This window comes from Uranotaenia lowii, chromosome 1 (assembly GCF_029784155.1).
Source record: "Uranotaenia lowii strain MFRU-FL chromosome 1, ASM2978415v1, whole genome shotgun sequence".
Classification (NCBI taxonomy): domain Eukaryota; kingdom Metazoa; phylum Arthropoda; class Insecta; order Diptera; family Culicidae; genus Uranotaenia; species Uranotaenia lowii.
Window position 1 is genome coordinate 186,316,165 of NC_073691.1, and position 23,444 is coordinate 186,339,608.

The following is a 23,444-nucleotide window of genomic DNA, read 5'->3' on the forward strand; positions in this document are numbered from 1 at the left end:
GACATTTTTGACATTTTTGATTCTTTTTGACATTTTTGACATTTTTGACATTTTTGACATTTTTGACATTTTTGACATTTTTGACATTTTTGACATTTTTGACATTTTTGACATTTTTGACATTTTTGACATTTTTGACATTTTTGACATTTTTGACATTTTTGACATTTTTGCCTTTTTATGACATTTTTGACATTTTTGACATTTTTGACATTTTTGACATTTTTGACATTTTTGACATTTTTGACATTTTTGACATTTTTGACATTTTTGACATTTTTGACAGATTTGACATTTTTGACTTTATTAGTTTTTTGACATTTTTGACATTTTTTATATTTCTCGTGTAGGGGATTATTGCTCACAAGTCTATGTCTTATCTGACGTTTTTGGAAAGGATTGTTCTATGTTTCTGTATAAAGGCAATTAGTAGCTAAATTGTTTTTTGTTTTTGCTAATTTTGCTTGGTTAATATTTGATTCTATCTGGTTTACCTTTTTTGTTTTTTTAAATACCCGATTTCCTAAGATGCAATTCAATTTCGATCAAAAGGTGCAAATTTAGTTAAAAAGTTTTTAAAGGTTTGAAATAAGGATAACTTTAGCTCACCTCCTAAGATACCCACATGTCATCTCTCGATGCTGCAATTAAACCCAAACCATCATAAAACGGTCTGTTTGGGTTGTGGTAATCACCTTAGCCCCCCCAAATAATAAAGCCGAACATGAACATTGTATGAAATTGTTCCCAATTCAAATTAACCACCATTTTTCTGCTCGGTTGAATCCTAGTCTAGTGGTGTGATTTAGTTCAAATTTCATCACATCTTCAACGCCAGACCGTCTTCTTCCCCCAAGGCCAGCAATCAAGATGGGCACGGAAAAACTCATTCCCCGGTTCCGGTCGATAACATCAACACTCAATTCGAGACTCACCGATCCCTGCCGCTGAATTATGGGGTACTTATGCTCCGCAAAAGGCCTCCGCCCACCTCCCAGTAATATTTACTAGAACACAAGAACAAACATCAGCCAGACATCATCATCAACATCGGGATAAGGGCCCCCGGCTCTCAAGAAATAGTTGATCGGATCTAAGTGACGCGCTCAGTCAGTAGTGACATTACAAAGCCGCCGGCAGTGAACTGCCAAATTGAGCCGTCGTTTTCGTAGGTTGTCGCGAGACTGAGACCTAGAGATTTGATCAGCCGTCGTCATCGCCATCACAAAATTACCAACCCATTAAATTTGAACACGCCCCTCCCTTCTTCTGCTCTTTTTTGCTCATTTTAGGAGAGGAAGGAAAACAAGGTGTAGTTTATTCAGGGTGAGGAGAGGGTCCAGAAGACCTAACACAACCTGATCGGACATACCCATGGGGTAATGGAGGATCAAAAACTAGATCACATACAATCATCTTCAACGACGGCATCTTTTTGGTGTCTTAGTTTCGGCCTTTTGAAGAAGGGAACATGTGCGAGAGTTACGTGTGTCAGAATCGCTTGCTCCCAACATTCGGCTGACATTCGCGCGCGAACCGAGAACACATAGAACAGAACAGAACCAGAACTCTGGGAAAATATTTGCAAGATTTTTCTTCGATTTTTCCCCAAAAAACCAAAAAGAAAAAGAATATAAACGGACTGGCAGCAGATGCAGTGGGGACTTTCCTTTGAAGAAAGATGAGGAGGTTCGGGGAAAATTAGAACTGACAAAAACATGGACACTTTTCGACGATCAAGAGCAAACGACAGAAATTCTTCGCTAATATGACGGGACCCAACCCAACACACATGCATTGCTCTGTGCTGTGCGGTCGTCTGCCGGACTGTCAGAACGTTTTTCTGTTGATGACATTCGAAGAAACATGCGCTCGCCGCCATTGACACTGGATCACGGATCACTGGGGCATGAGGACGCGTTGAATCTAGAAGACATTTTTTGGTAAAATAAACCGTAAAAACGTATTGAAGTGAAGTGAATGGTGGAATTCAGATATTGGTAAACATTTTTGAATTCCTGATCTGAATTTATACTTTGACAGATGATAAATGTAAAACTAGAAAATCAGCACCCTCAAACGGTGACCTAAGATAAGGATAAAGAATTCAAATCAACATGAGGATTTTTTTTCTGGAATTTACTGAATATCCGTTTTTTAATTTTTGTTTTCCACCAGCTTTTATTTAAATTTTGGCAAAACAAGCATTGAAATATTGAACCTGGGAAAATATATCAACATTTGGATTTTGTTCAAAGTTACTCTTGAATCATTTGAAAAGAAAAATTCGATTCAAAATTTGGAGTTTCAACATACACCTCGGGTTAACCGTGTTATTGCCAAACGGGTTGCTCATACTGTAATTTTTCGATTTCACCACGCTTTCTGTATACTTTGTTCCATTAAATATGCCACACGTCAACTATTTTCAGGATGTAATTGCGTTTGGAGCTTATTTTTTACAGTTTTGGACTTAAAGAAGGTGTAATGCAACTAAATAGAGAGTTTTATAAGTTTTAAAACGCACTCTGTGGATATAATTCAATGAAAATTCGTAAAATCTTCAAACAAAGCCACGTTTAATGCTTTTACAACCACCCCCTCTATAACCTATGTTTTTTTCGCTGCAAAATTTACAGAAGTTTAGTTTTTGATTCCAAATATCATATTATAACAATTTTGACATAAATTGCATAACAACAGGGGCTTTACCTTATCAAAAACTTGTTCTACTTCGTATACTACTCATCGATGCTATTTTTTGCAAGAATCGGAACTGGCTTATCGACTAGCTTCTACAGTGAGTTGTAGAAGATATAGATGAGAAAGTCAAATAAGATAGAACAGATTCAAAATAGAAAAGTTGTGTTAGAAAAATCCTCTTTTTTATGCAAATAAAAAAACCCATCGCGATCGATTTGGCTCCGCCCATTTCTCTGACGCTCGGGTATTTGACGCTATGAAAATAGCGTATCCAGCTCATTTGGGCTGATTCGTTTTACTATTCTTGAACCGACAACATCTCTGAGAAGATCTTCCCGAGAAGATCTTCCCGAGAAGACGGCAACAATTGGTGAAAGAGTTAGTCTTGGTTGGTTCAGCAGTTTTCACTGCTGCCAACAAATAAGGTTAATCTTGAATTCATTTTGAAAGAATTGGAAAATTACGTCATGAGTGAAACAAGAATTGTATCACTTTGTGTTTTGTTTGTGATTGAAATTCATCAAAACTTTATTCAACATTTTAATTTAAATTGTTCAACGGATAAATCAAGCATAAGTTTATTTTTTTAGGTGAAGCAATTGGCGTGAAGGATAAAAATATGGAAACAAAAAGTGCGAACTAAGAACACAGAGAACAAACGTCCAAGCTAGCCCACGGAACTTGTGTAAAAGTTCCAACGACTTTTTCGAAAAACTTTTCGAGAACTGTCAAAACAAATCGAAAAAAAAATATCAAAATTTTATTCAGGTCGTATGCGTATGTCATATTTCAAGAATATCGCAATTGAAGTTTCGTTATAATTAGTCATATTTTTTGTTTTAAACTTATTCGCAATTCCGTTTAAACTTGCTAGACGTACTAAATTTTGAGTAATAAAATGCAAATGTAATAAATACTTGAAAGTAACCCGCTTCGAGATGAGTAGAACCAGTATCGGCAAGAATGTTCCTATTTGACTGGACATTGCCGATACATCATCTGACCCCGATAGCCGGTCAAGAAGGGCCAAAACTTATCCCAATGCTGTTAATTATTTGGACTGCCCCAATAGTGGAAAAAAATAAAGGAAGTCAAATTTTGCCCAGTCAAAAGTAACTGAGTAACTTTATGAGCTAATATACGATTACGCCTTTGCGAAAACCGAGCACATTAAAAGTGGCTTTGTAAGTGATGGCTCTGCTTCAAGTTTATTTTTAACGTTTTTTTTTTGGCACTTGAAATTTAATTTTCTGAAGATTTTTTGTTCGAGCTTGAACGTCTGTTTTCTGTGCTAGGAATAGTCCTTTCCACCTAAATCAAGATTATTTCTTTAAATTTACTGTGTAGAGTTATAGATAATCCTTCTACGAGCTATTTGAAAAAAAAAATGCTTTTCTAAGCGTTTTCTAGTATTTCAAAGTTGTTGAAGGGGTTTTTAAGAGATTTGAAATTTAAAATTTCAGCTAAAATGCATAATCAAACTATTTAATTGCTTCATTACCCTCACGTAAAATGATGAAACAAACTTTTCGGGTAAATTTGGGATCAGAAAAAAACAGTTTGGAATTCACAAACATTGTTTTATTTTAAGTAAATCACACTTTTCTAAGTTTCAAGTCGTAGATGGCAGAACTTTCTTGCATTTAAAACCAAATTTAGTTAAAATATTATTTTTCAGGTTTCTTAAGGGTCAAATTCATATTTTTTCAATCTTTGTATATACCGAAGAGATATTTCGTATTCTTTTATAATCAGTAGAGTTCACAATTTCATTTTGTGTTTTTATATTTTTACGTCCGTGAACCTACAAAATTTCCTAAACCTAGATTGCATGTGATGGTATTAGATTCCTGGATTATTAGCCAAACACGCCAGGAGGCTAAACGCCCTCCCCTGTTTTTAAATTAGGGATACCATACGTACTCTTTTAAGAATACATGTACTTTTTTTCGATCAAGAAATGGACGTACTCTTCTTTTCGTAAAATTTTACCAAAAGTACTCTTTTTTCTTGAAATACATTTGATTAGGACTACCAACGTATTTCTGCCATTTAATGAAGTTGTTTCACATCTGATACAAAAACTACGAAAGGAATACAGCTTACTACAAATAATTTTTACATTTTGTTTTAATAAACATGCATTTTTAGTCGTTATGAACAGTGAGCGCAATAAGCGCCTTTGAGTATGCAAACAGTAATCAATATGCACAAAAATTTAGGTACCTATAGTACAAGAATATTATAAAAGAAAATTTATAAAGTGTCATGTAAGTCACATAACCTCCAAGAGATTGTCCGTATTTGATTGAATTGAAATATCTCGGAACCCCGCTTATCCGAGCTGCCGCGTTATCCGAGACATCATTTTTATCTAAAATCCATGTCAAACTGTGTTTTATAATCGCAATATATCAACGCGCCAGCACTAAATTTTACTTCAGAATTCTGGACTAACGACTTCCGACAAAGAAAAGATGTTTGGATGTCTGTGTTTTGTTGCCAGTTCACCAAAGTCGTTTCTAAAAATTTCATTTAGAGGGACGATATTGTAAAGCTATTGAATCGATGTTTTTGGCGAGTTTAAAGTCTAAACTTGCGAGAAACGTCGAATGAGTAAAAAAAATGAGTTTTTCCAAAAACTTATTTTTTTAAATAAGTAATCAATTTAGATTTTACAATGATTTGAGTATTTCCATGCTTCCAAATCAGCGCTAAACGAAAAATGATGAAATAAGGCTTTTGCAGGTTGCGGACCACTAATCTGTACAATTGACTACTTTTTGGCAAGCAGTTGTCAAAACAACAGCTGAGCAAATTTTAAAAACATGAGAAAACTGGAAATGGCACTATTTTAGAAAAGTTATCAATTTGGTTGCCTCAGAAATCTTTCACCGCTCTAAACATTTTCCGAAATTTAGGGAAAAAACGGTCAAAGTTTGCATAACTTACAACCGAAAGAGTACTGAATGCAGAAGTGCCAGGTGTCCTTATTTTGGTGTCCGGATTTTCGAATTTGATGTTTTTTAAAACTCTCGAATTGTCCTGAGTTTTTAAAATTTGTCTGTATATTGTCCTGAATTGTCCTGAATTGTCTTTATTTTAATCAAGATACCGTGAAGAAATAAATCAGGATTTTTCAGAACACCTCTGAATTTATGAAAATAATATGCAGCTCTGCTTAGATTGCATAAATTGTAATAAACGTTAAATACAGGTGCTCTAAACGCCTTAATTTATGCAACAAATGTGAGCAGCTTCTTGGCTGGCCTGCAGCTTAACTATTTTATTACAGATTTGTTTGAATCTAATTTTAAATTTGATTATAATTGCGATGTTTTTTTTTTAAATCAGGACAATTCAAGACAATTTACAGACAAATTTTAAAAATTCAGTACATTTCGAGAGTTGTTTTTTTTTTAATTAAGACGGTCTCTCAAAAATTCGGAAAAATCAGGACACCTAGCACCTCTGCGTTTTTCCTAAATTTGGGAACATGTTAAGACTGGTGAAAGATTTATGAGGCAACCAAAATGATAGTTTTTCTAAAATAGGTCCATTCCCGGGTTTCTCATTTTTTTTAACTTGTCTTAGCTGTTGCTCTTGACAAGTGATTCCTGCGGCTGTCGCGCCGCATGCGAGTTTTCGGATGTATAGCTGGAATACCGAGGGGCCCGTTTGCAGGGTTCTCTCAACCCCCCTACACCTAAACTAATATTTACATATTTACAACTATTTACAGAGGCACAGCTATTTACAAGGATACATTAAGTCAAGGGATTAGTTATAAATATCTCTTATAGATTGAAATTCAGATACTAACGCTTTAGTTCGATGACGTGTTTCAAAGAGCTCTATTCTTTTCACTTGTGGGTCAAAACATGCTAATCGGTTGTTCTTGTATGTCGTGGAAGATCCAGGATCAGCTTCAGGAACCTATTTTGTACTCTTTGGAGTTTGTGTATGTGCACTCAGAAAAATACTCTTACATATGCCATAAAATTCTCTTATGAAGTGGCGCCATAAGAAAAATCATTGAAATTCATAAGATTGTCTTATGACGCGAATGAATTCTGAAATGAACACCTACTCCAATAAGAAATTTTCGCTTTTCATAAGAGGGTCTTATGGAAACAGGAAATGTCACGTTTGATGAAAATAATTCAAGAAATTTGATGATTAAAACTTTTATTTTATTATTCGGCCGACTTATTTCAAATTATATCGTGATCACTATCAGCAGCACATCAACACTCGGTACCAATAAAGTTATTCGGTAGCAACCGGTCCTTTCATCATATTATTTTAGCCAGTGGTCAGCATGTTGAAAAGTAAACAAAAAAGTATTTGAGTAAATAAATATTTTCAACGATCACAAAAAATGAAATTCTACTCAAACTTACCATTTAGAAGATCGAAATCACATTTAACTATTACAAAAACTAATAACTCCACAACTAGTCCTTTGTATGACGATGAAAAAACAGACTAATGGAATGAATGTGTTCATTATTTTTCACAATTCTTGTGTTTTTTCATAAGAACTTCTTATGAAAATTGAAAGAATTTCATAAGACTCTTATGAAACCCAATTTTGCACTCTAAAAAGCTGTTCATAAGACGCATCTTATGAAAATTATAATAAGAATTTGCCTGAGTGTGGGTTTGGGCACATCCTTTCCAAACAGGGAAGCCGTATTTCAACATTGGAGAGACGATCTTTTTAAATACTCCAAGTTTACGTGGAAAGATATTCCCTGTACGCAGGATGCCAATGTGCCTGATGTTTCAGGCATTGCCTGATTTTTCGAGGCTCTGCCTGATAACCTGATAAGCCATTGAATTTCTGTGATTTTTGAAAATATGTCTGATTTTGCCTGATTTTTGCGAATGTCATGAAAAATGGGCAGTAACGAACTTGAGTAGATACCATAGCTGAAGTAAAAATGTGGCTGAATCAAAGCAATCGAAAGATTCCCGTTAGTTCTTGTTTAAAGAATGGATTTAAATGGAATCTTTCGAATGCTTGATGCAGCGGAATTATTCAACCAAGTAGGCTCACAACACATATTAACGTGAAAATGGGCGATGATCAAAAAAAAAAGGTCAACACTTTGAGCGAAATGTCCCTTACTCAAACGCTGCCTGATTTTGCCTGATTTTTATTACGCCTGTTCCCTGATTTTTGAAAAAAAATGTTGGCAACCCTACTTGTACGCATTGAGTCCAAGTTGCAGTTTAGACACAAGGGCTCCGATGACACTTTTTTTGTAGCTAATTGATGAATCATCTGCAAATATGGCTAATGTTTCTCCACAAGGCAACGGTGGGACATCCGAGTTGTACAGATTATACAATATTGGATTGAGAATACTCCCTTGGGGTACCCCGGCTGTAACTGTCCGGTTTCTCTAAACTGGCATTATCGATCACTAGACACTTCAGAGCTCAGTTATGCTAGCGATTGCTATCGCTGATTTTAAGAGTATGTCGCTCATATTCTTACAGCCTATTTCTATCATTTTTAGCTGGGTGCTGATTTTGAAGCATGGAATTAAGGTTCAAGATTAGCAACTTAATTTTTCATCAACCCGAAATGAACATAATCGTGTTTAAAAAGACACGGACCAACATCGAATTATCTTCAAAACGCTTGTATATTTTCAAATCACAGTAAAATCAAAATGAATTAAAGGGTGATACGGTCAAAATTTGGTCAAGGGAAAACGCGTGTTAATCGGTGAAATCGTTTATTTAAAAAATCAAATTAAATTTCTTTTTCAAGTTTAATTAGTATGAAATCCAGGAAAAATATTTAGTTAGGCTTCCGCTTTTCCAAATTTGAATTGCCGGGCCTTACGCTTAACCCCTGCCATTAGATTTTGTACAGCCACCTTGTCCACCTTCTTCGCCGCAGAAAGCCAGTTTGCTTTGAACTGCTGCTCATCCTTATCAGTTTTTTTTTTTGGTCTTCTTTAGGTTCCGCTTGACAATAGCCCAGTATTTCTCAATTGGGCGGAGCTTTGGCGTGTTGGGAGGGTTCTTGTCCTTGGGAACCACCTGCACGTTGTTGGCGGCGTACCACTCCATGGCCTTTCAACCGTAATGGCAAGATGCCAAATACGGCCAAAACAGTACGGAACAACCGTCTTTCTTCAGGAAAGGCAGCAGACGTTTATTCAAACACTCTTTCACGTAAATTTCTTGGTTGACAGTCCCGGAAGCTATGAAAATGCTGCTTTTCAAGCCACAGATACAGATGGCTTGCCGAACCAGATATTTCTTCGCGAACTTTGACAGTTTCATGTGCTTGAAAATATCTGCTACCTTTCCCCTTCCTTTTGCCGTATAAAACTCCTGTCCCGGAAGCTGCTTGTAATCGGCTTTGGCGTAGGTTTCGTCGTCCATTACCACGTAGTCAAACTTCGTCAGCATCGTCTTGTACAGCCTCCGGGATCGCGCTTTGGCCGTCGTGTTTTGTTTATCATAGCGATTTGAAGTCACTACATTCTTGAAAGTCGATAGTCCGGCTCCTTTTTTGGCGCGATTCACGGTTGTAGACGATACACCCATCTTATTTGCGGCATCTCGGGGAGAGAGGTTAGGGTTTCGCTTGAAACTACCGGCAACTCTTTTTGTCGTCTCAGCGGCTTCAGGTTTTCGATTTCCCCCCGATCCAGACTACCTGGCTGTCGACAAACGTTCCCCACACACTTTAATACCATTTGTAACGGCTGATTTGGCAACTTTTAGCGATTTTGCCAGCATTGCGTGCGAGTAGCTCGGATTTTCGCGATGCGCGAGCAGAATTTTGATACGCTGCTCTTCTTCCTTGGACGACATTTTGACAACTGAAGAGTGAATTCCAAAATCAAAATAGGCACAACATTCTACACACACACTCACACACAAACACACACACACACACACACACACACACACACACACACACACACACACACACACACACACACACACACACACACACACACACACACACATACACACACACACACACACACACACACACACACACACACACACACACACACACACACACACACACACACACACACACACACACACACACACACACACACACACACACACACACACACACACACACACACACACACACACACACACACACACACACACACACACACACACACACACACACACACACACACACACACACACACACACACACACACACACACACACACACACACACACACACACACACACACACACACACACACACACACACACACACACACACACACACACACACACACACACACACACACACACACACACACACACACACACACACACACACACCTTCAAAATGAGGGGTGTTCAGGTTTTTTAAATGCAAAATTGAAAGAAATACGTCAAGTTGATATTGACCATATTTTGACCGTATCACCCTTTACTTATCTTAAAAAGAAGTTTTTGGATAACCTCTGTCGTGTTGATAAGCAGCATTATCCTAACCACGTTTTTTCAAAAATCTCCAAAATTGCATTGCATGAACCTTGAGATATTACAATTTAAAAATAATACTGGAGAAGATCATTTATTCAAATTTATAATGATAATTTCAGCGGATCAGAATTTGATAAACTCCATGAATCAAAGGGTTAATAAAAAGATATATACTTTAAATTAAAATTCAGAGTTCCAAGACTAAGAAAAGATTTAAAAATTAAAATTTTGAAAGCCTTTTTAAACTATAATCAGCATTTTAAGTTTCGAGATTTGAAGAAAAACTTGAATTTCAACAATCTATTTGAAAGTTCAGTAACAGGATAAATACTAGTCAACATGTTTGTTTTTAATTATCCTAACCCGATGTTTTTTTACACGCTTTATGTAAAATCAAACCAAGTTAGGAAAGTTGATGGTCCAATAATGTATTCATGTAATTGAAAAAAAAGATTCATTACAAGAAATAGCTAAAGCTTTGGAAAAGAAATCCTCTTTAAAATGGTTTTAACGATTTGAATTCTAGACGTTTTTTTAAAGACAGAATATATTTTTTTGTTAAAAAAAAGAGTGTACTGTAGTGAAATACATTTAGAGCCTCGGCTTCAACTGTATTTGTAAAAATGTTTCATGATTAGTTGCTTCATGAGAGATATTAGAGATAAACTAGGTGATCCTTCATAAGTCCCCTGGTAAAATATAAGTCCGTAACCTATATATTTTAGTTCTCATAAACAAAAAACGAGTGTTTAATTTTGACCTTATTGTTTACAGATCGTAAGGAACCTTTAAATCTTCCTAGAGTAAGTACAACAAAGTCACCGAAGGTGCAATAATATTTGTCCAACATTTACTCCCCCCAAACTTTGCCAGATTTCAAGTCACAATCAGGCGGACAGCATAAACCGTTCACGATTTTCCAAAATGCCAGAAAGCACTTTATGCTGCCGGACAACATTTTTCTTATACATAGCCCCACGTTGTAGTTTGCTTGATTGTGAACACGAAGAAAAGCGAAACATACTTACTATTCTCCAGAATTGGGTGAAGATATACCAACATGTGCCAACCAGCCAGCCAGCCAGCCTCCCGGGTGCACAGCACATACACATGAGTGGGCTGTCATAATAACCATTGTCTCGGTTGATTGATGAATGTCTGATAGAGCATATTATGCTCCACCAGACCGCGGGTTCTTCAATCACCCTCGTTCTAACGAGCCAGAGAACCAGAAGGTTCAGTGCCAAAGAAACACTTTTCTGGGCCACTTTCTTTTAGCTTCCACAGCTACTCGGCATATCGGTTTATTTGCAGCACCTGATGTGATATGCTTTGGTCAGCGGAGGAGATGGAATCTTAATCTCCGAAAAGGGTGTAAACGAGTGAAAAAATTTATTTGCCAACCTTGGTAAAGTAAAAAAAAATGTATAACTGACGACCCGTTGAAAAAGTACACCCTCGAAAACATTGAAATCCATGGGTTTCGATCCCCGGGCAAATCGATTCTCTTCGCGCCCCGTTCGCCTGGATTGGTATGGCTTGAATTCTCAGACACGGGGCTGCAGCTCAGCATTTAATATGCATGAGCGAATCAATTTTGGCCGGTTCCGAGATTGACAGATTTTCGAGAGCTTTGACACGGTCCTCGATTGGGTCTCGGGGAATCAGCATCGATGGTTTTTTTTTATTGATTTAGCTTTTTTATTGAAAAAGTGATTCTAGAGAAGTCTGAGTATTTTTTGTTGTTGTAAAAAACTCTTCAATCACATTTCAACGATGAAGAACTTATGAAAGTTTGTGATAGTACTATATTATGATCGATACAGTGGTTTTCTGAAAAATTTCGTTTCCTCATTCTGCACTGATTTTCAACAAATTCACCTGGCATCCCTGCTTTAGTATCGCCGTTAAGGGTGCTCATAAAAATTCTATAGTATGACTTTTATATCATAAAAAAGATTGGAAAGTTGTAATTTATCAAGTTTAGCTTGATAATTTCATAAAATATAAGAAAATTTAGATCTCTACATTCGAAGAACTGTTTTGGTTACAAACTGTGCTATAAGATTATTGTTATATTTCAAATTTCTTATTGAATACATACATTCAGGCGATTGGGCTGTCATCAATCCAAATTCAAAAGCCCCACATCAATAAAAGTTGCCAGAATATGATTTTTGTCATTTTTATCATTTTTGTCATTTTTGTCTTTTTTGTCATATTTGTCATTTTTGTCATATTTGTCATATTTGTCATTTTTGTCATTTTTGTAATTTTTGTCATTTTCGTCATTTTTGTCATTTTTGTCATTTTTGTCATTTTTGTCATTTTTGTCATTTTTGTCATTTTTGTCATTTTTGTCATTTTTGTCATTTTTGTCATTTTTGTCATTTTTGTCATTTTTGTCATTTTTGTCATTTTTGTCATTTTTGTAATTTTTGTCATTTTTGTCATTTTTGTCATTTTTGTCATTTTTGTCATTTTTGTCATTTTTGTCATTTTTGTCATTTTTGTCATTTTTGTCATTTTTGTCATTTTTGTCATTTTTGTCATTTTTGTCATTTTTGTCATTTTTGTCATTTTTGTCATTTTTGTCATTTTTGTCATTTTTGTCATTTTTGTCATTTTTGTCATTTTTGTCATTTTTGTCATTTTTGTCATTTTTGTCATTTTTGTCATTTTTGTCATTTTTGTCATTTTTGTCATTTTTGTCATTTTTGTCATTTTTGTCATTTTTGTCATTTTTGTCATTTTTGTCATTTTTGTCATTTTTGTCATTTTTGTCATTTTTGTCATTTTTGTCATTTTTGTCATTTTTTTCATTTTTGTCATTTTTGTCATTTTTGTCATTTTTGTCATTTTTGTCATTTTTGTCATTTTTGTCATTTTTGTCATTTTTGTCATTTTTGTCATTTTTGTCATTTTTGTCATTTTTGTCATTTTTGTCATTTTTGTCATTTTTGTCATTTTTGTCATTTTTGTCATTTTTGTCATTTTTGTCATTTTTGTCATTTTTGTCATTTTTGTCATTTTTGTCATTTTTGTCATTTTTGTCATTTTTGTCATTTTTGTCATTTTTGTCATTTTTGTCATTTTTGTCATTTTTGTCATTTTTGTCATTTTTGTCATTTTTGTCATTTTTGTCATTTTTGTCATTTTTGTCATTTTTGTCATTTTTGTCATTTTTGTCATTTTTGTCATTTTTGTCATTTTTGTCATTTTTGTCATTTTTGTCATTTTTGTCATTTTTGTCATTTTTGTCATTTTTGTCATTTTTGTCATTTTTGTCATTTTTGTCATTTTTGTCATTTTTGTCATTTTTGTCATTTTTGTCATTTTTGTCATTTTTGTCATTTTTGTCATTTTTGTCATTTTTGTCATTTTTGTCATTTTTGTCATTTTTGTCATTTTTGTCATTTTTGTCATTTTTGTCATTTTTGTCATTTTTGTCATTTTTGTCATTTTTGTCATTTTTGTCATTTTTGTCATTTTTGTCATTTTTGTCATTTTTGTCATTTTTGTCATTTTTGTCATTTTTGTCATTTTTGTCATTTTTGTCATTTTTGTCATTTTTGTCATTTTTGTCATTTTTGTCATTTTTGTCATTTTTGTCATTTTTGTCATTTTTGTCATTTTTGTCATTTTTGTCATTTTTGTCATTTTTGTCATTTTTGTCATTTTTGTCATTTTTGTCTTTTTTGTCTTTTTTGTCATTTTTGGGATTTTTGTCAATTTTTTCTTTTTTGTCATTTTTGGCACTTTTTGTATTTTGTTAATGGAATTTGGAGTTTATTTTCAAATGTCCACAAAAATCAACAAAAATCACAGCTGCTCAATCTTCAATGTTAAACTTATTCCAACCGTAAAGGCTGGCCAGAAAACGTCCAAAAGCAAAACAGCTGATGGTCCCTCCGCTTAACTGTCAAAATTGTAACGAAACCACAAAGAAAATACACCATTCCGATATCACTCTCACTCTTGAACCGATCCGGCAAATTGAACACTTCCGGGGCCGACCAGAAACTCCCTTCGCTTGTTCCTGGAGGAAAATCAAAAGGATTCTTGAGTACGAACCGGATCAAGAAAAAAAGTCTTTCCCCAAATAGAAGCACACAGACGTGTGACGTCCAATCGAATAAAAATGATAAATTATGTTTATTCAATTCTGCCACCGGATGACCTTTTTTGCGGGCCGAGGGAAGTGTGCTTTTTCCAAGGGGTACGTAGGGATAAAGTGCTCCAAATCGTGTTAGCTTTCTTGTACTTTTAACAAACTTACACATTTCAATTAAAGGTTATGCTCCGAAGAACTCCACTCATTCGACAAAATTTCTCAATCCGAAGGTCAGCATTTTACTTATTTCACCCATCACCGAGCACAGTTTGAAACCGCAGGATTCGGTCAAGACGGAAAGAGTCCATCAAAACTGTCCGGCTAAAGTGGAAAACGAATGCCGGAAAAAGCAACTGCTCCATTGGAACTCCACTAACAACAAAACGGGGCCAAACCGGGGTTCATCTGGTTGATAATGTTCCCAGCTCAACCCTCGGATCCTGTCCATCTGTCCGTCTGTCTGTCTGCCTGATGGTTGGTCTCTGTGTCCAATTTTCTACGGACCGTAAGATATGGCTTCTTTTGTCTTCTCTTGTTCCTTGTGGCTAGAAGTTCTGTAAGGTGGGTGGGGGTGTCAAAGGTTTATTGTTGTTGTTGTTGTCCGACGTCGAAAATGGAATTCCTCAATTCCCACCGCGAGCCTTCAAGGCTTTCGGGAAAACTGAAAAGATCTGACAGGAATGACACGAGCTCTGTCTGGAGGGAGTGGTACTAGAAGTTAGGGTTGGAGAAGAAGGAATTGGAATGTGTAAACGATACTTTAATGGTGTTTCCGACAGTTGGTCGATTACTACTGCTTTAAGTTGTGAAGTTATGGGAGCATCCTATTTTGGATTTAAGAACTTGCGTAGTACGTCAATTATTTTCTAATTTTTGCTGAGTTATTCATATAAGCTAAGCTTCCACTGAAGTACATGATTGAATGATTAAAAAAATGTAAGAAAAGAGAATAAAAAATTTAAAAAAATTCTCAAGTTTTAAAATTCCAAATTGAATTTTTGATGCCTAAAATTGTTTGAATTCTTATACAGTACTAAATATGTTAAAACATGTGTAAAAATCGTCGAGAACATATGGGGTCGAATGCAGTAGAGGGTTTACTTCATTAGATCTTTGTGTAAAACCTTGAACTCCGTTCCTTTCAAGTCTGCGCTTCTTCAGTCCGTCTTTTTTACTAGAACTGGCATCATTTTAAAACAAACAAAGCAGCAGCAGCTCCAATCTGCGCTTCTCTAGTGCGTCTTATTTACCGAAACTGGTATCATTTCAAAACAAATAAAGCAGCAGCCTTTCCAATGTGCGCTTCATTAGTCCGTTTTCTTTACCGGAACTGGCATCATTTCGAAACAAACAAAGCAGGGAGATTTGCTATGTGCGCTTCTACAGTCTGTCTTATTTACCGGGGCTGGCATCATGTCAAAACAAACAGAGCAGCAGCCATTCCAATCTGCGCTTCCTTAGCGTGCCTTATTTACCGGAACTGGTATCATTTCAAACAAATAAAACAGCAGCCATTCCAATCTGCGGTTCTTCAGTTCATCTAATTTACCGGAACTGGCATCACTTAAAACCCACAAAGCTGTAGCCTTCAAATCTGCGTTTCTTAAGTCCGTCTTATTTACCGGAGCTGGCAACAATTAAAACAAACAAAGCTATGAAGTTTCTATATCAGTGTTGTCACATATTTGTTTTATTTTATTTTTTACATTTATTTTCATTCTGAACATTCTTCATCCCATATCCAAATGTAATACATGGATGTTATAAAATGGAAGTCAGAAACAAGAAACTCTTTGTTGAAAAAGAAATTCATGATAAGTACAAGGAATTTGAAACTTGGAAAAAGAATCTCCGAAATCTAGAAGTTTAAAATCAGAATGTGAATAAAGTAGTCGTCGGGTATAAAAAAAATAAGTCTTTTCTTCTAAATACGCCATCTGTAGTGAAATCGAAACTTTTTCTTAAAATATCATGGGAGATTACAGCTGTTTTTAACTTAAAAAGAAATCTTGTATGCTTAGCTTAGAAACCAAGATGACCTACGATCGTGCTTTGTGATGATAATATTCAGTATGAAGAATTAAATAGCATAAAAATACTGAATGATAATAGTGTTTAAAAGAATATCATAATTTGGCCGCAGTGAATTGTTTCTCTAACAGAAAATATTATGTTTTAAAATTGCGATACTATGCCATTGTCAAATCGCTATTCAGACTTCGATAGCCTTACAAATGGTTGATACGAAGATAAGACTAGGTAGTTAACAGCATTTTTGAACTTAGTAAACTGAAGGTCATTTTAAATGTGAAATCGGGCACTGAATCCGAAAATGAACTTCAAAAAATTACTATTACTTCTTTAATATTCTACAGATTTTGATAAATAACCACTTGCAATCTTTGTTTTGAATTGATATATAAGACCAATAGAAAATCAGAATTTTTAAATGTTACCATCGAGCTCAAAATATGCAATCCAAATTTAGTCAGAACCCAGGAACTACTTTACAAAAATCATGATAAAGAAACTTGAATAATTTTTTGTTTCATCAAAACACATCAGCTAATGTTGAATTGTATTTTAGCTTCTAGAAACCGGTCATGATCTTTTTATTGAAACCTACTTTGAAAATTTCATTTTTATTCTCCAAAATCAAAATAATTCTAGTTAAATTAAAGTATTTGTTTGATTTTGCGAATAAAGTGAATGAAACCGGGCTAAATACCGAATTTTTTCAACAAGATCCGGACAATCAGGTCGGATCGAACCTTTACCAACATATGTTTTTAATATTCGGACATGCCCGGGTAGAATTAGGCAATCTGGCAAGCTTTGGATTAATTAGATTAAAAAATGTTTGATTTGCCTTGATCCTGATGCAAAAATGACTTTATCGGCAATATTCTTTTTTCCGGCTAATAACGTGTTTTTCACCACATAAGGATGATTAGCAATAACATCCAAGTATCCATTTTAATGGATCCACGTGAAGAGTACATTGGCAATGAAATTGGGCGCCAAAACTTCCTACAAAAAGATGAATGGGCATCAGTAAGCCTTGATTGCTTTTGACGCCTTTCTACTCTGGGTGGTTTGAATGAAAAAAAAAAATGGAAATAGGGTGCCATGACTTTTATTTAATACCTACGAATCAAAACTAAAAATTAATTATCAAATTACATAAAAACATTTTCGAAATAATCTCTCCGTTGTGTTTATCTTCGCAGGAAGCCGAACACAACAACAAAAATTGCATGCTAATCAGATGAACCCTGCAAGAGTTATTCGTGTTTGCACATATTTATGCCTTAATTTTTTATAAAAGATATGATTACAAAAAAAATTATAGTTTAATCTTTTCTACAATTAACAAATAATTTTGATGATAGCATATGAACTACATTTTGATTGCAAATCAGTTAAGGAAACCAGCAACAAATTTTATAAACTAATTGATCATTTGATTGTAAAAAAAAATCATTTGACACAGTAGAAAAGCTTTACATGGATCTTATTATAAGTTAGTTATCAAAACTGTATATTTTTTCTGTTGTTTAAGCATGATATACAAATTGAAAAGAGAAAAAGAAATTTTTGTTTATTTACTGAAGATTTTGATAACGCTGGGTCATTCGTCCTCTGAATATATCGAAAACAACCAAAGTTTTTTTTTTATTGTTAAAATCGACAATTTTCTCAATAAAATTTTAAAAAAAATATCAATAAGCTTTGAAAAAAATAATCAGTGTTTATTCTGATTTTTGTAATTTTCAAACCGAATAACGATATTTTCGGGCTTGAAAATACCGATTATAATGTGGCATCACTGCTGGTGAGCTGTCCAATATTAGACAGCTCACTAGTTTTCAAACCAGCGATGCTGAGCGCTAGCCGCGGCTCTGTTATGAACCACAACCATGATGATTATAATGATTCGAGACTTTCACTTTGCTTCACGTTGCATTGAGCTACCAAGAGTTGTTTATTGTTGAAGAGAACGAAGGAACCGTGGCGAGGCTCTTTAAAAAAAACAGTTTCTCACAGATTTTTGAAACACGACTAGAGATGCCAATGTGCCTGATTTTTCTGATATTTCGATGTTCAGCCTGACAACCAGATAAGCCATTGAATTTCCCCGACTTTTGAAAGTGTGCCTGATTTTTCCTGATTTTTGAAAATGTGCGGTGAAAAATGGGTAGTAAGGAACTGGATTAGGTACCATTGCTGAAGTGAAAAAGTGGAGCGACGCCCAAAAAAAGGTCATCACTTTGAGCGAAATTTCCGTTACTTTGACGTCGCCTGATTTTTATTTCACCAGTTCCCTGATTTTTTTTTTAAAAAAGATGTTGGCAACCCTGAACACGAAACGACTGTCCTTTCGCTCCGATAAAATCAACGTTTCACCACTTTCCGCTATTGCTTTTCTTCATTGAGGCAGTTTATAAGTTGATTCGGCGTTGAGCTGAGAAGTCCACTGCAAGGCTCTATCACGAACCACGGTTCTTTTTCTAGGAGCCACTAGTCGTTCGCAATGATGTTAATCTTCCCGATTTTGTCTGGATCTTCCACACTATTTGAACTTCCGTCAGACATTTTTTAGTTTTCCAAGCTTCTACACTTTTGACATTTCTTCCAGACAAATTCAAACTTTTGGGTTGGCCATAAATTGTTCTACAAAACTGTAAAAATTCTAAGAGCACCAGTACCGGTAAGTGCTATCCCAGGTGTTAACCCGAGACACATTCTAGGTCTTATTTTAACTTTAGCAGCTCATTTGCGCACCGATAAGTGCTAAACTGGTTTCCATTTTTGCCACTGGTGACGCTCCGATAGGTGTTGTTGTTGTTTGTTGCTGTTTTCTTTTGTAATTTTTCCCTAGACACTTTAGCACCTGTCAAATCAGGAGCTGGTCGGTATTCAAATATGGCTCCTGGCTTGCTTTTTTAACACCCAGGAGCAAGATAACACCTGGTTTGAAACCTTGCGGTGCGCCGTCTAAGTGTCAAAATGGGGTGTTATTATAGCTTTGACACCTGACCGCTGCTGATACTCTAAATGTTCATGGTATAATATGAGAGGATGAATTAGGCAGAATATTGTTCGGAAATTTGAAGTTAAAAAATGTTTAAAGCCTTGATAAAGGGGAATACTGCTTAAATATTTATGAGAGTATCAGCAGCGGTCAGGTGTCAAAGCTATAATAGCACCTTATTTTGACATCTCGGCACCGCACTGGTAATTTTCAAACGAGATGCTATCTAGCTCCTGGGTGTTAAAAAAGCGAGCCAGGAGCTAAATTTGTATACCGACCAGCTCCTGATTTGACAGGTGCAAAAGTGTCTAGGGAAAATTTACAAATCAAAATACCGACAAACAACAAGAAAACCTTCGATGCGCCACCAATGGCAAAAATTGAAACAGGTTACCGGTGCGCAAATGAGCCGTTAAATTTAAAATAAGACCTGGAATGTGTCCAGAGTTAACACCTGGGATAGAACCTACCGCTGCCAATGCTCTAAAATTGAGAGTTAAGCTGAGCACGTTAGTCATACGGAACTGGCAGAAAAATATGATTATAATACGTTTATCGCGTTCGTCGCCAAGCTCGATATGGTAGTTTTACTAGTCGGCCCCAAAGAAATTCTCGGAGCGAGAAAGTGAAGAAGGAGAGCTCCCAGCTTTGCAAAGTGTGGCTAAACTAACGAGTGGCTAACATGAGTAAGAGAGCGTCACACGTTTTTGATGTGACGGGGCCTCCCAGAAAATACATCCGTCACCCGAATATGGGTCCCATGGCGACAAACTTGCTAATATTGAGTCCTGGAGACACAAAAAACGTCCAGACTTTTAGAGAACTTTTTTTTTAAATCTTCCAGACTTAAAAAAAACAAATGACAACCCTGTTTGTGCACAATCACGAGATGAACCCTGTAAATCGGCCGTCCGGGATTTCACATTGCGGTCCTACCACGAAACAAATGTATTGAAAATTTCATAAAAGGGAGAATGTGACGCTCAAATATGCCCTCTTTGCTCTCTCATCATGAGAGCCATGTATGAGAGCAATGTACCTGATTTTTCAGGATTTGTCTGATTTTTCGAAGCTCTTTTTTTACAAGATGGAAGTTTGAATTCAAACCATAACAGCCGGGTGTTTGCTGTCGTGAGGGGGTTCGTCCCGCTAAAACCACCTTGGGCTTCATGTGCCAGATGTGCCCCCTGATTTCCCCTGTGATACTACATCAAGGGGTAGGCTATGCTCATGCACATATACATCTCACCCTTTTCTTCTTTCTCAATTTTGGTCTTTCTCCTTTATCCTCTTTCTCCTTTTTCCTCGACTGATACGGAAGACCTCGAGACGTGTGCCGGTTAGGTAACGCTTTCATAGTAACTCACGCCCGTCACAGCATCCACTACCCCGGGGACCTCGGAAAGTGTGCCGGTTGGGTAAAGCTTTCAAAGTAACTCGCAGCCAGGGGTGCCAGGTGGTGTCGTCAAAAATCAGGACAACGCAAATTTAAATATCAGGATTTTTCAGGACATCTCTTGATTCATGGAAACAATATGGATTTCTGCTTGAATTGCATAAATGAAGGCGCAATACAGGTGCTGTAAACGTCTTGTATTATGCAACAACAGCACGCAGCTTACCAGCTCATATCGTAGTTCGGTCGGTAGTTCATATCGCAATTCACAATTTAAATATCATCTGAACCGAAGATTATCACCTGTTGAATGGGTTTTACTTATTTAATTCCAATTAATTCGATTTTCTCATGGTTTAACTACAAATTCGACCATATTTAAGAAGTGTTTATGAAAATCAGGACAAAACAGGACATTTTAGAGACAAATTTTCAAAAATCAGGACAATTCAAGAGTTTTTGAAAAATCAGGACGGTCTCTCGAAAATCAGGACAAATCCTGATAAATCAGGACACCTGGCACCTCTGCTCGTGCCCGTCACAGCATCCACTCCCGCTGATTTCTAGCAACCAAGCGTTTGAGAAACTACTAAGCTAGAATCCCGTCATGACCACCCCGAATGGTATCTCCGCTTCCCTTTGCTGCAGGAAAGATCGTAGCTGAGCACGAGAGACCTTTTAAGTCCCACCACACGTAGGAGTCCAGATTAGGGTTATACCGCGCTCTAAGATCGCGTTGCTTTTGAATTGCAGTGACATACGAGGCCCAAGACCTTCTGTTAGCTTGTCAAATTTGGTTGACTATCTCGCTCTCTCCGTTCATCATCTTTCCTGATTCTTATTAGATCACGCATGATTTGCGAGATTTCGTCCACTAAAGCACGCCACAGTGGCTCACGACTGTTCGTCGCGACACATTTCACTCACAATATTTTCATTTTTCGAAGCTCAGCCTGACAACCTTGCCATTGGATTTTCCTGATTTTTTTAAATATGATTTTTGCGAATGCGATTAAAAATAAGTAGAAGGGAACTGCATTAGATACCATTGCTGAAAATGAGGAGCAACGTCCAAAAAAGCTCATCACAAAATGGGCCGTCCGGGATTCCACAATACGCAACTTTTATTGGTAAAAGTGCTAAACCAAGTTGTCATTTGTTTCAACTATGGAAATGAATTTGTGAAAAATCAATAGAAGGTGTTACATCCATTCATCACCGACCTGGTTCCTTGCTTAGCAAATCACTAATTACGAATGAAATCAATCGATTCAATCCACATTCCATGCATATTCATAGACTGGCAAACTCAATTACTTAATCTTCTCAGAAATTGTTCTCCAGTCAGTCAATCTGTCTGTCAGTCAATGACGATCCGTCAAACATCCGTACCCAAGACATCGATTGAAGCTCGATCGCAATCGCGATATCGCCAAAGGGTGCACAAATTAATAGTTGTTTAATTTTCGATAAGCACATAATTAAATAATTATTAACTGCACGATCTTCCGCCCTCTCTCTACGGTTTTCCTCTCACATCGATGAATGCAAGGTTTACAAAAAAATAGATGCTACTGCTAAGCCTCTCAATCATGTATGGATGGATGGATGGCTGGATGTAAATACTAATCAGATGCGGAATGTTGCGGTATAATCTGGTCGGGCGTGAGTGTGTGTGTGTTTGCTAAGAAGACGGAGCAGGAGTTGCACAACTATCTAGATTCAATCAATTTAATGATCATTTCATCAACACCTCTCGGATATGTATGTATTACGCGCCCTGCACCCTGATTCTGTTGGTGGATGGAAAATCTCGCGAGCTAAACGCTAAACGATTGCCTTCCATCAGCAGCGTAGCGCGGCAAACCGACAGCAACAAATCAATTTTCATCGTTTCACAGCTCACATTTTTCCGCCGAGAAGGGAGTTTTTCGACGTTGCGTTTTTTATGGGTGGGTTTTTGGAATTAAAGATAGAACCCTCTCTCAGTATCAATTGACAGATATGAGCAATTGATCAAAATAAAACTCTGATAACGATCAAAAACGACTTTATTTAGTGTCATAACTGATGATTAATTCTTGCATATTCAAAGGAGCATAATTTTGCAAGTTGAAGGAGTTTTCCACATCAATTTTGTAGTATACTTCCAGGCGCATTCTTGTAGTACCCAAAGAAAAGCTAATCCGCCTCTCCTTTGTCCCGTTTCAGGTACAGTAAATGCCAACGGAGAAACCAAACGGCAGCGGACGTCGTACACGCGCTACCAAACCCTGGAACTGGAGAAGGAGTTCCACTTCAACCGATACCTGACCCGGCGGCGGCGGATCGAGATCGCCCACGCGCTCTGTCTGACGGAGCGGCAGATCAAAATTTGGTTCCAGAACCGTCGGATGAAGTGGAAGAAGGAGCACAAGATGGCCTCGATGAACATCGTCCCGTACCACATGTCCCCGTACGGCCACCCGTACCAGTTCGATATCCACCCGTCGCAGTTCGCGCACCTGAGCGCATAGGACGCGTGGCACTTTTCGGGTACTGGTTAGAGACTCAACCAGCTGTATCAGGAACAATATCAGGGATATCAAAACAACCAGGACAGTATCGTCGGGGGCGGCGGCAGCGGCGGAAGTCTGTTTGGTGCAGGCAGCACGACGCCGTCCTCCGATACGGTCAAGTATAATCAGGAGTTTTGATTTTCCCCG

At 36.7% G+C, this 23,444-nt stretch overlaps 1 protein-coding gene across 1 annotated transcript; it reads left to right on the forward strand.

Moving 5' to 3' along the window:
- The first annotated feature begins 1,768 nt into the window (after positions 1–1,768).
- Positions 1,769–23,255, forward strand: LOC129738219 (homeotic protein Sex combs reduced-like). Its single transcript, XM_055729409.1, has 3 exons — positions 1,769–1,829; positions 14,489–14,707; positions 22,951–23,255. Exons 1-3 carry the CDS (start codon positions 1,769–1,771, stop codon positions 23,253–23,255), a joined length of 585 nt encoding a protein of 194 aa, XP_055585384.1.
- The last annotated feature ends 189 nt before the right edge of the window (positions 23,256–23,444 follow it).

What these genes read in the sequence shown, in the direction of transcription:
- LOC129738219 (XM_055729409.1), top strand. Translation starts at nt 1,769, where the DNA reads ATGACGGGACCCAACCCAACACACATGCATTGCTCTGTGCTGTGCGGT. An exon ending in GTGCGGTCGTCTGCCGGACT is followed by an intron (nt 1,830 to 14,488) that starts GTCAGAACGTTT and finishes TTTCAATTAAAG; the next exon opens with GTTATGCTCCGAAGAACTCC. An exon ending in CAAAACGGGGCCAAACCGGG is followed by an intron (nt 14,708 to 22,950) that starts GTTCATCTGGTT and finishes GTCCCGTTTCAG; the next exon opens with GTACAGTAAATGCCAACGGA.